Here is a 13063-nt window from a genome sequence, read left to right on the forward strand (position 1 = left end):
TTCTCCGCTTAAAATTACTCCGCTTAAAATCATCAATTTGTCTCGAATAAAGGCAAACCTATTTTCGCAGTATGCATTGTAAGCTTATTCTGTTTGAGGTACTCATTTGCTTCTCTAAAATCCGAGGAGATTACTTTTCATTCAGACAAAGTTTGGTTTTTGGTCGGCCTGAAAACTGGAAAAATTAATATTTTTCCGTATTTTTTTTGTTAAACTGATTGATAAAGAAAAAATGAAAGACCGGAAGACTATGGAGGACAACATTGATAGATTATTGTTTCCCATTGATAAAGCCGCCGATCAGGGAGTCAATTGAATCAAAAGCTTTAAACTAAATCTCTCTTTTAGATAAACAGCTGAAAATAACCTAAATTTTTACGTCTGCTCCATTTTATATCCTTTACTTTTAAAAAACTCATTTTAAAGCAGGTCTCAATATCTAATTTATTCTCCAAAACAAAATGATCTTGAATTTCATCAATAGCAATATTTTCTTTTCTATTCCAATCTTTAGCAAAGTTCCACATCGGAAATTCCACATTCTTGAGGGAGACATTTCCGCGGTTTATGTTTCTCCAAAAAGGCACACAAAAAACTGACGAAAACGTTGCATATAATATTTCCATCTTTGTATTGGTAAAATCCACTCTTCAACTGTAAAGTCTAGACAACATTAGCGGGACCGATATTCATCCTACTCTATGTTACATAATCGGATCGCATAAACCTGAATTTTATTAAGCAAAGTCAAATTTTCCATGTCTCAGGGCGGGTAAAACATCGGCTTCATGTGTTTGATATCTTTGTTGAATAAGCAACCAAAGTTAATATTTGTTTCGCAGTAGGCGTTGATTTCCCGTTTTTCGAAAAAGTGAGACTCTTGCAAACTAATCTGACACACTTGCTTCTTTCCTGACAAAAACTTTTAGATTATAACCACTGAACAAAAAAACACCATCTGTAATTGAAAAGGCAATGGATGACTCATATGAAGCGTTAATCAGAACAGTTTGCTAAAGCTCTCCTTGATTCAACCCTCAAAGTCTTTTCCTGTGTTTGCGATGATCGGGACATTGATAAAAATTGTTTACAATAGAAAAAACAAACATAATTGTTCCAACCCACTTTAGTGGGGCAGCAACTATATACTCTACTGGTTTTTTTTGTTCAGAAAATTTTGGCCGGTCGATATAATCATCGCAGAGAGTTTTGAGTTGTATCATTAGAAAGCCCCTCCAGCGTAAAATATGGAAATAAAAGATTCTTTCAATTTTCGCTTTTTATAGAGAGTTATCGAGGCTCAAGTTTTGTTAATAATAGACGCAGTTCAGCAGTTTTTGTTCACATTTTCGCTATTTTTGACCAAATTTTCGTCAACTTTGATAAAATATGTAAAAATTGTTAAATGTAGTAGTATTGATTTCATCTCTAAAGATAGAGGAGGTTGCTGAACTGTTCGATCCAAACTTTTTGGCTAGAATTAAAGCTAAATTTTTCCAATTTCAAACTTTTTTCGTCAAAAATGAGACCAAATTTGCTATTTTTAGCCCATTTTCTTTAGATTTGCAGGAAGTAGACACCTTAAAACTGCAGTCATATTCTGAAGCTCGAAAAAGAGCTAGTTGTTCTCCCGCTGGCCTTAGGATTCTTCTGCAATCATAGTTTAGCCAGTTTCTTGCAAATTTCAACTCGATGATAATTATATAAAATCATTTATTTTTGACAAATTAAAAAATTTAATTTCAAATTGGTCTATTTCATAACCATTTGAGCAATTGAGTGTTTTGTTAGACGCGCAGCAATATCTGGGCTGATCTTGATCTCAACATGGAGCCGTACAAAAAATATTTTGGATTTTAATGGGACCACCTTTTATTCAGAATACTTCCGTTAAGTATTTTTTATTTAAATTACTGACAAAAATTTCAAATCAGGGCCCAATTGATGCAAAATAATATATAAAATAAACGAAGCCCAACGAGATTATGCTATGGTTTCAGAGTTTAGCTCATGGCTTTTGTGGCTCTGACCAATTGTTCTTGTAAAAATTTTATGGACATCTTGAATTTTGCTTTTATTTGTTATTTTTTGTAGACCAATGACTTGGCGTCCCCAATCAAAGATCCAGGTTGAGTTTCCAGGAGGCATAATGAAACTAGACACCTCTTTCATATTTGTTTTAGGAAAATATCACAAAGCGTTGGAAAAATACGTATCTGGATATGTTAAATTGTTTTTGTTGAATAGTTTTTGCTTTTTGGGCTGAGACACAGTTATCTCACAAAAATTTGGAGTTTTTTGTTTTTGCCTATGTCTGCCTTTCCTTTTGCTGTTGTACGCCATGTAGCTGATAAAAAACGCCTCAATTGTTTCCCCAGGACGCATAATACAAAACCTGGTTAAAGATTTCAGTTTATAGCTGCTGGTTTTAATGACTTTCATATTAAAACTAAAAAAAAAAAGTTTTTTTCAACTGTCTCCTTTTTGCTTTCATTTTCGTCTTCATGTAAATCAATCTCACTAATCAGAAGTCGCAATTAATTTTGTTGATTCAAACGATTTTTGTGCGCTTGGTTATACGTTGTGACTGAATGCTTCGACAATTTAGTTTCATATAACTTTTCGAGATTCATATTTTTCAATTTCTGGGTTTCTTTTTGTTGTCATGTCTACGTAGTCTTTCATAAGGAAGAGTCGCTAATGTTAAGATGAGTAGCAGGTAATGATTTACAGTTCTTTCAGGTAACATCTTATAATTATAGTGCCTTGACCAGTGTGATGTAGATTTGTTTGAAGTTTTGGCTTCTTTTTGTATTTGTTGTTATTTTGTGGTGTCGTGACTTAGTCTCATTAATAACAACCTAATTGGCTTCCTGAGGTGTTGCAACCTAATCCATCGCTTTTTGTCAAAATCTTAAGTCTGTTATGACTTTTCTTAAGTCTGTTATGACTTTTTCAAAAACATATTTGAGTTTTTGAGCTTCGTCATTTTTTAACTAGATTTTTTGGTCGGTTTATAGCCCAGCCTCTGTAAGCACAGGTCAAAACTCGTTTCCAGTGAGCTATAGTTTAATTTTTATAACTGTTTTAGCTTCAAACATTTGCTTCTCGGCTCTGTTACTACTGTGACTACGAGATTTCTTAAAATTTTCGCGATTTTCTATAAATTGTACATTTTGAAGGATTTGTTTTCTTTTTAATTTATAACAAAAACCGTTGGCCCCATTGGCTTTGATATAATTGATTTATTGCGCAATTGAACATTGGACAATGACAAGTCTCAATTACTTCCAATGGAGATATAAATCAACATTTTAGTGATTTCAGTTGATATCAAATGACATCAATAACTGTGAAAATTGTCAAAAATAGAAACGTATTTTTGAACTTCTTTGTTCATTTTTGTCGGCCTCTTAACTAGTCGCATTGAGGACAGGTCCCATATCTTTTCTGATGAAGTATAGGTTAAATTGTTTTGTTTAGGTTTTTTCTGATGCGAGTTCGTTTTTGTTATGCTTTTTTTTATTATAGACATCGAGTTTTGGTCGCAAATAATGTTTATTGTTTGCTTTTTGTTTATTGTCCTTACTAGAATTCATATTAACAACTTTCATCGGCCCTCTAGCGTGGCATAATTGCATTCCATTGGTTGCTCATTGAACGATATGTATGTTTTTGCAAGTTTTCTATCTCTTCATCATTTGGTAGCCAATTAAGAATGTGGATGAGCGGGGTCGGAACATTATATGAGTACGCACACTACGAAGCCTCTTTGTCTCCGTTTACTTTGAACAATGATTCAATTAGATTTACTATTAAGACTTTTCTACAGAATGAAAGAAACTAAAAGAAAGTAAAAAAAAAATGAAATTGTTTATCAGCCTGGTAAAACCAAAGATAAATGTTTGTTCTAGCAAGGTTTTTAACATTTCCAATGAAACCTGAGTCTTTTACTAATATAAAATCAGGGCCAGGACTTGGATGAATATTGTCATTCAGAATCAAAGGCATAAAATGATGGACAATTTTTTCAGGAATAAAGAACATTTTGAAGAAACGAAACCTTGTTTAGTTACAATCAAAATCAATTTTGGATATTTGGGTTTCATTATCAAAGTATAATGAATGCGCTTTCTAGAGCATACCAAAAAGCAACAGCCGTTAGCATGCAAAATTTCCTGAACATTATCTCGATTTTAGAAAATTCAATTTCATCATACATCCAAGGAATTGATTAAAGGGGCCGAATTTGTAGAAGTGCAATGTTGTTTTGTGAGAAACTGCTGTTATTTTTCCGACAAAAGCTTCAAATTTTTACTCTCTATTTAGGTTCAACTCAAAGCCGTCGTTTCAGAGATCTGACGTAGTTATATTGTATGTCTAATTGTCATCCTAGTCGATTTGAATGTTCCATAAATTTCTATTGCAATTTTGCACATTTATTTGTCGAATTGTTCAATTTCAACATTTGACTCGTGCCCATAATTATTATTTAAAGCACCTGGTTTCAGTTTCACAGGTTAGAGTTTCACAGATGTGACTTGCAGCAACAAGTCCCGGTATTCTTTAGTCAAAGCTGTTGTTGCCTGCATGAAATATTTCAAGATTAACAACTGGCGCCTGGCAAACATTGTTCAGCTTTTTTTTTACCGGATTGTCGTTTTTTGCATTTGCTGTCTGAAAAAGTTAGGTGATTCGTATTTTTCTAAATAAATTTTGAAAATATTGATTCTTCTGGTTCCAAAAAACTGCCGAAATTTTGGGTATTTTGTTAGGGTAATTAGGCTTTCAAGCAGGAAATTGTTCAAATTACGTAGACAACCATTCTTCGGATTGGAGTTGATCCATCATCCGACTTTGATTGGCATTCTTTCAATTCGATTTGTTGCTTGAAATTATCTGATTCTCATTATTACTTGTCTCCGCTTGCGTTTTGACTAGTTGTTTTTGTTCTAGCCATATTCAAAACTTCTGCTTCAAATCTACGTTATTTGTTAGGTTTCACAACTCGTTGCTCAATTCTCTCTTTGCTTGTTGAGGCATCCTCAATCAAACTTTTGTTGATTTTGTTTTACACAGCATTCACACCAATTGTTTCGCTCTTTGAATTTTAAGCTACTCCCATCTAGCTATGTGCACAACGCATACTATACACCAATAGAGCTTCAAAAACTGCCAATGAGTTCATGCGCACGGACTTCATTATTCTACTTTAATGATATCAACTCTGGCTGCAGCGGAGCGGCTATGAATAAATGGATCTTTTCAGTTTGTGCCCCTCGCCGCAGCTTAGTGGGTGCATATTATTTGCGCCCCCAGTAATACGTGCCATATTTTTAGATACGTTTTTACTATGTAATGACACGAGCTCTGTAATTTGGGGGGAGCATAACGTACTGTGGGGGGGGGGGGCACAAACGGAAAAGATCCGAATAAACATTTAAATCTATTTTATATGCTTCTATATTTATGTGTACATAGCGAAAACAATTGAAGACAATAACAAACCTAATTTGAGAAAAATCAGCGCCAGTATTGAAGGCCTTCGACACACCCATGACTTGTAGCAACGGAATCAGATTAATTGACGCATCAAGCTTAAACTTGGGTAGCTCTACGTTGAGCGTTGTTGGAATAGCTTTTGCTCGCAGATCCCTCAGTGATTCATATTCCAAATAATTCAGATAGTCAACTGGATTCATACCTGCCTCAGGCAATAAAATTCCCATTTCCCAAGACCAATTGTAACCACGTTCCTTTTGGTACGGAAAAAATGCCAGTGAAAATTTGGCCGCCTCGTCACAATGATAACGAAATTTTTCTTCAAATCGGTACATGAAATCTACACTGACAATTTTTGTATCAGAAACAAAGAAATCCCCTTTTTTGGTATACTCTTCGTCAAATTCTTCAACCCAGTTGCCTTTCATATAAATTGCATTGATTAGAGCCATAATCGTGTCGTTGCTTGACTCGAACACCTCACAAATTTTCCCCCTCGTTTCTTTCTCAATCCAAGCGTTCACTTTTTCCTCTCCGTCAATGGATCCGAAGTCAACATTCTCCACATTAGCACAAAAGCTACATTGGAGGTCAGACACAAACGAAGCTGAAGCCTGAAAGCCTTGCTGTAGAAATAACCCATTGGCTGATGTGAGCGTGAATTCAGAATCAGAAGACTCTTTCAAAACCTCCATAACGTCCTCTACTTCGTTCTTGGAACCCTCCGATAATGTTCGTAAAGCAACTTCCAGCTCAGCTTTTGTTTCTCCTTCAGCTCCATGTTTCAGCATTGACATACACAAGAAAACGCTTACAGGAGATATAACGCAGTTTGAAGAAGAAATTCTGTCTAAGTACAGCTTGAACAGATAGTGGCTAAAATCACCCACTGATTTGTAACTTTCTTTCGTCAAAATTTCATCGGAAGGATTGTCAAAATCATCACTCGTAGTCGAAGCAACACAATTGTTTCTTCTCGGAGCTCGTTTTGGTTTCGATTTGGGAAAGATTGATTTCAGAATGGATTTCATGGTAGAAAACGTGTATCAGTCGCTTTTTCGATAACTAATTCAAACATTGCAGAATATAATTGCGGCAATAGAGCTCAAAATCATTTCTAAACTGAAAAAATGGATGATTATATTGGGTCGCGAAAACCAGTCTCCGAAGTATTAAAAAATGCTGAGTCAAGTACAATGGTGACTGCAGTGAAAAAGAGTAAGAGAATTGTCAAAACCAATTCGACACCGACGAGATCTAATGAGAAGCAATGTATTAAATTACAGTTCTTGAAACTTCTCTCTTAATTAATTTGATTTGTTCAAATTCTATACTGTTTGCAAAAAGCTTACTCCAAAAAAATTCAGCATCATTCAGTATAATTGAGTGAGATATCTGGTATCCTTATTTGATCTCAACCATCGTCAAACTAAAGTACGCGAGAGTCATTCTGAGCGTGGTCAAATGTTTTCATGCTATTTTACAAATAGTTCTCTCAAGTAAACGCAAAAGTACAAGGTCACAAACACAAGTCGGTCAAAAAAATTAATTGAATGCCTGATTCAAAAAAATGATAGTGAGCGTGACGTAACCGCTGCAAACAAAAAATACTTCGCAAAAATAAATACTTCGTAAGAGAAACCGACACCTTATTGAAAGCGAACCAAACAAAATTGACTCGAACAGTTCATTAAACTTGCACAAAAAATCCATCAGATCCATCGAAGTGTTGAACTCAAACAAAAAAGAACAAAAAACAAACGAAGGCAAAGAAGCTACCTCAATTAATCACTTAAAAAAACAACAGAAAACCTTATTGTTCTGAAAAACATTAGCCCAAAATTCATAGGCCTCTGCTACCAAAACGGCTAATCAAAGCAAACACCAGCCATTCATTTAAAATCTGGAGATAAAAGGCCAACTTTCCCAGCTGATTAAAACTCCGAGCTGCTGAAAGCCAAGTTTCCCAGGCTGATTATAATTGACAGGAAAATTAAAAAAATATTGACAGGAAACGATAAATAAAATATCTCAACAAATTATCTTGCACAACTACCACGAAACCTCAAATTTATACGCGTATTTTTTGTCATTCGGACCCAATTATAAATCAATTTAAATTAAATTGAAATTTCTAGGTTAGTTATTGATAATGAAAAAAGAAGCATATTTGGAAAAATGGAAGATATAGCCGAAAAAGATTTGAATTTTAACAGCAGACAAAACCAGGCGAATAATAAGCAGACATTTTATGAATCATATCAAAAGAACAATTGAAAAAAGAAATAGTTTGAAAGCATCTTTGGCAGAAATCAATAAACTGAAAGATGAGAACCAAAAAAAAAACCAAAAGCATTTCCGATCATCTGAAACTCCAAAAATTGAGCAAAAAAGTAGAAAAACTATACTTCAGTCTCTTGTAGAGCACGAAGTATAAATGCACTTATTCCAAAATCAAATAGATTTCAACAAACTGAAAGGCTGAGAACTTGAAACTAAACAAAAAAATCAAATCATATCCCGAAACCCAAAAAAATTGAGCAAAAAGTAGGAAACTATACTTTATTTTTTTGTGGATCACCTTTCTCAAATGCATCTATTCAAAAACCAAATAGACGTCAATAAACTGAAAGCATGAGAGCTAGAAAATAAACAAAATATTAAACGCAATTTTAAACCATATAAGAAACCCAAAAAAACTGATTATCAAAGTAGAAAAACTATACTTCATTCTTTTGTAGACCAGGTTTTACCAATGCACCTATTCAAAAGCAAATTGACTTTAACAAACTGAAAGGATGAGAACTTGAGAATAAACATAAAAATTCAAAAGCAATGTTAAATCATATCCGAAAACTCAATAGATTGAGCAAAAAAGTAGGAAACTATACTTTATTCTTTTCAAGATCAACATTTACAAATGCACCTATTAAAAAACCAAACAGACTTCAGCAAACTGAAAGCCAGAGAACAAGAAAATAAACAAAAAAAATGAAAAAGCAATTTCAGATCATCAGAAAACCAAAAATTGGGCTAAAAAGTAGGATAAACTATACTTCCATATTTTGTAGAGCATGAGTAACAAATGAGCCTATTCAAAAACAACAGGGTCAGTCGAGTATATCATCTTACTCATCCGAGCTAATTTGATTGCAGCCACAGCTGAGGCCTCTGTTCCTTCCTCGTCAACATCTATGTAGCATTTATGATGAATTTGGGTAACTTTGAGTTCCCCACTTTCACTAAAACAAACACGTGTAAATTAGACTGCCGCTTTTCCGATCGTGCCCAGAGAAAAAAGAGTGCGTTCAGACGAGATACTACATAACTGTAAAAAACAAAACGGCCGAAGAAGTACCTAAAAACAGTGCCAAATAATACCCGGACCATGTATTTTGATATGAAACGTAACTCGGATTTTATTTAAAAAACAAAACTTGACCCCAATCAGGACACAACATTCGGCTGATAATTTATTAATATCATTCCCAGGATTACCGTGCTCCGTGCTGTTGGGTACTCTTTTCATATGTTTTGTCTGGCAATATTTTCTCTTGTCTCCAACCCTTTTTTGACACACTTCGAAACTTAGTAATGGATTGAAACGAGGCCAGCAGGCCGCAGAGAGAAACCAATTAAAACAAGACTTTCATAATTGCTATGAACTCCGTTCAAGAGCAATTAAAAACGTTTAACTCTTGAAAATGGAACACTGTGAAAACAGAATAACTACACGCAAGACCGATAAAATTCTATACCGTCCTTTAGGATATTCTAATGGGACCGGGCAGAAGGTAGAGCCGGTTTCATGTCTGTCAATTTCAGCCTTGACAGTTTTACATAACTTCAAACTAATTTTAATTCGTGTCAAACTGATACAATTAACATCAATAGGTTGGACAAAGGGCGGCAATTAGGGAATCAAACTCCCTAAGAACCACCCGTCACGCCATGAACTAGTCTCCAAAACAGTTTCGCTGAATTGCGTACTCAGAATCTACAAACCGAAAAGCTCTAATAACTGCCAATACTCTCCAGGCATTACCAATTTGTCCCGTTTTTGAGGAAGAAAAATCAGATGAACCAGACCAAAAAAAATCGTCAAGCAAAAATTCAAATTAAAAAGAGCACATGACTAACACAATTAGTACAAACTTAGTTTGAGAGCAATTAATGAGCAATTTTAGCTAAATTGTTTGAAGCGGAATTATTTTTGAACTTCTCGAAAAAAATTTTGTTCAGTTTTTGTATTCATTTCAAGAAAATTACATTAACAAAAAGAATAATATTTAATTCCTCTAAATAGACACTAAAATATAGAGGAAAGCGGTCAAGCTGATCTTCAGTTTTTTATACTTATCTCCGGTTTTGATATTCGGCACCTGTGAAAATTAACTGGCTGTTCTCGTTTCACGCGAAGAGCTTTAATGGTCTGAAAATCTCCAGCGGCTATAATTTTTCATTCAACTATTTGGGTACTTACTTGCAATCTGTTTCAGTTCAATTCAAGACAAACATTTATACTAAATGCTGCTGTTGTGCTCAATTAACCAGCCCAATATCTAACGACATAGATCTTTCTGCAGAAATTTTGAAGGGCCAACACCAAAAAAAATTTGTCCCTTGCATTTTTAGATTTTTTACAGTTACGGTATGAAAATTTAATTTTTTCACTTTTCGAGTTGAAATTTAGAAGTACATAATTATTTTTAATTTTTACTTTTTTGAGTATAAGACAACGCTGTTTGGTGGACAAGTCTGTGTTAAAACAGTTGCTAGCCTTTGATCCGTTAAATTGATCTATCCTCGATTGATTATAAAAAAAATCGACTGCGCCGTACAAATTGCTCTCGAACGACAATACAGGGTTTGGCTTTGGTCGCCACTAGCTTCAGATTAGGGAAGTCAGCCGCATGTTGTTTAGCCAAAAAGGGGAGGGCGGAGGTGCAGGAAGGATACTAAGTGGGCGCTACTAAGGCTCTAAGAAAGCTATGCAGAGACATATTGCCCCGAACTATCAGTCTATCTCATTTCTCTTGAAAAAAGTTCCCATCTCTTCAAACAAGTCAAACTGCTTACGAGAGCTAAAACTTATTCTAGGCGCATACATAAAGAGACACGACTACATTAATCGTTTTAAACTTCGTTAGAGAGTAAGTAAAAACAGCCGGCGAATTGCAGGAAAATAGCCGCCGTTGATCCCCTGTCGCACATCGGAATTGAAACAGAAAAAGAGAAAAAAATATAGAGATTGACTGAATTTCTCTCGAAGTGTCAAAAAGTGTTCTTATTTGGTGTGCAGTTTCAGTTCGATTTTAAAATTATGCTTGATTCAGTTTCAAACTGAAGGCTATTAAGCTTATTACTAATTCCAGCTAGCAATAACTCTAATGAAATTTGACAACCTAATGCCTATAATATATTCAAAAAAACTTAAATTCGACTGTCATAAAAGGCACTAATCAGCGGGCATACTTGCACTGTATGACTTTAAATTGTATCACAGCTCAATCATGTGAGAACGTAGCTACGTTGAGGCCATTTATTTAAATGAAAGATGCTCAAAAAGATAATAACGTGACTCAAATGAAAGCTATACATCATGCTGGAGAGCAACTAAAGGTTAGATTAGATTGTCTGTCATGGCTAAAAAAGATCATTATCTATTATAAAAAGTCCGAGGCCACGGCATTACCATACATAATACGCCAATACTGAAACTGCTATGATTAAGACAACAAAGTACTCTGGTGTAGACCAAAAACACAACCAAATACTCATCGGCTTCATTTGATTGAGGCAGTAAACCGTATAAGAACCATATTTATAATATAGAACAACGGACCTGTTGATCAACCAGCTCTTGTGAATGATTAATTACAATATGTAGCATCTCAATTTTAAAAATTCCAACCTGATGCCAGAGAAATTTGCTCGGTCAGTGAAAGCTCTTTCCATTCCCATCTTTTTCATGATTGGAACCATATCGACAGATGCTTCAACTCTGAACTTTGGTAGCTTTACATCAAGCCGTTCCATAAAAGCTTTTGACTTCAACTCTTTTATGGAATCTCTCTTCAAAAAAGGCAAAATTTTTGCAACTTCAACACCTGAATCTGGTAACAAGATTCCCATTTCCCACTGCTTACCTTTCCCTAGTTCAGAAAGATAGGGAAAGAACGCGAGGACAAACTTTGCATCATCGTCGCGAACATATTTAAATTCTGCAGTTTGCTGCATCAAATCAACCTGAACCGTCTTCTCATCCGACACTTTGAAATCACCCTTCTTAGTACTGCCTTCGTAAAAAGCTTCGTCCCATTTCGCGTTCATGTAGACCGCATTGATCAGAGCCATAACTGACTCATCCGGTTTCGCCATTAATTTTGTGATTTTACCGTTGGTTTCATCTTTGACCCATTTATTGACCTCATCAACGCCCGCTGAAGATCCGAGGTCTACGATTTGTGCCCTTGCACCAAAATCGTAGTGCAAACCAATAAGAAACTCGGAAGAAGGTGTAAAACCATCCTTAATAAAAATCCCGTTTGCAATATTCAGCTTAAATGCAGAATCCGAAGATTCTTTCAACGATCTCATGATATCTTGAGCTTCACTTCCCGAGCTTTCAGATGGTGTAAACAATACACTGTCCAGTTCGGATTTGGTTGTTCCACGAGCACCATATTTCAGCATCGACAGACATAGGAAAATACTGATTGGCGATATAACACAGTTAGGTCCACCACAACTCTCTGTGTAATTCGTCAGCAATGAATGACTGAAATCAGTAGCTGCTTCGAAGCTGAGCTCGGTCATTGCAAATTGACAATGAAATTAACTGCACTTTGCCCAAAATGTAAAAGGGGTGTTTAAAGTCGGTATTTATCTTTGTGACCCCATTTGTAGATAGTAACAGAAAACACAAATTCATTCTCAGGCCGGAAAACAATCTAAATCAAATTTAGTTTTCACAATACCGTTATCCAATATAACAAAGTGATATCAAGTTAATTAAAAGTAATCTTTTGTCATTGAAATTTTCTACAAAACATCAAACTCTCTGCTCTTAATACACAGAACAACAGTTAACATAGAACAGTACAAACATATGAACGATCTTATATTTCAAAACCTTAGCTAATCATGAAAATAGCCATCGCTGACCCCACTGACCGACCCTGGGATTCAAACGGTAAGAGAAAAATGAAGAGAAATTTGACGATAGCCAATTTTTTTCCAAATGCCAAAAAGTGCTCAAATTAGTCCGCAGTTTTATCATAGTTGTTACATTTATTTGATTCAGCCTCTACAATGCAAGATGGAAGACATTATGATTAAAACTAATACCAAATAATGGTATACTCCAAGGCACATTGATAACGTAAATCATATGTCAAAAAAATGAAAACAACTGCAAATTTCAATGAAGTGTTGCTATAACTTATTTCTTATATTAAATTTATCAGAACCATTTCATTGTCTCCAGAGGCTATCCAGTAACCCAAATTCAAGCCTTAAAAAATAATTGCCTTTTCATAATAAAAACTTTTTTTTCACG

The 13063-nt window shown here is 34.9% G+C and overlaps 3 protein-coding genes across 3 annotated transcripts in view; all 3 read right to left on the minus strand.

Annotated features, from left to right (window-relative positions):
- LOC142345829 (iris-like) overlaps positions 1-6620 on the minus strand; it is a 32724-nt gene extending 26104 nt beyond the window's left edge. The window contains exon 1 of the mRNA XM_075398231.1: positions 5509-6620. Within this exon, the coding sequence (XP_075254346.1) occupies positions 5509-6533 (1025 nt within the window). The 5' untranslated portion in view covers positions 6534-6620. The remainder of the gene's footprint in view (positions 1-5508) is intronic.
- LOC142346258 (serpin B6-like) overlaps positions 1-11571 on the minus strand; it is a 51504-nt gene extending 39933 nt beyond the window's left edge. The window contains exons 1-2 of the mRNA XM_075398772.1: positions 11417-11571; positions 8635-8744 (exon numbers count right to left, since the gene is read on the minus strand). Of these exons, the coding sequence (XP_075254887.1) occupies positions 8635-8744; positions 11417-11541 (235 nt within the window). The 5' untranslated portion in view covers positions 11542-11571. The remainder of the gene's footprint in view (positions 1-8634; positions 8745-11416) is intronic.
- A 34-nt stretch (positions 11572-11605) lies between these two features.
- On the minus strand, positions 11606-12394 carry LOC142346259 (neuroserpin-like). Its single transcript, XM_075398773.1, has 2 exons — positions 11696-12394; positions 11606-11618 (listed from the first exon to the last, which is right to left on the minus strand). Exons 1-2 carry the CDS (start codon positions 12319-12321, stop codon positions 11606-11608), a joined length of 639 nt encoding a protein of 212 aa, XP_075254888.1. The 5' UTR covers positions 12322-12394.
- Between the last annotated feature and the right edge of the window lie 669 nt (positions 12395-13063).

The sequence above is a fragment of the Convolutriloba macropyga genome, chromosome 9 (assembly GCF_964194025.1).
Source record: "Convolutriloba macropyga chromosome 9, txConMacr16.3, whole genome shotgun sequence".
Classification (NCBI taxonomy): Eukaryota; Metazoa; Xenacoelomorpha; order Acoela; family Convolutidae; genus Convolutriloba; species Convolutriloba macropyga.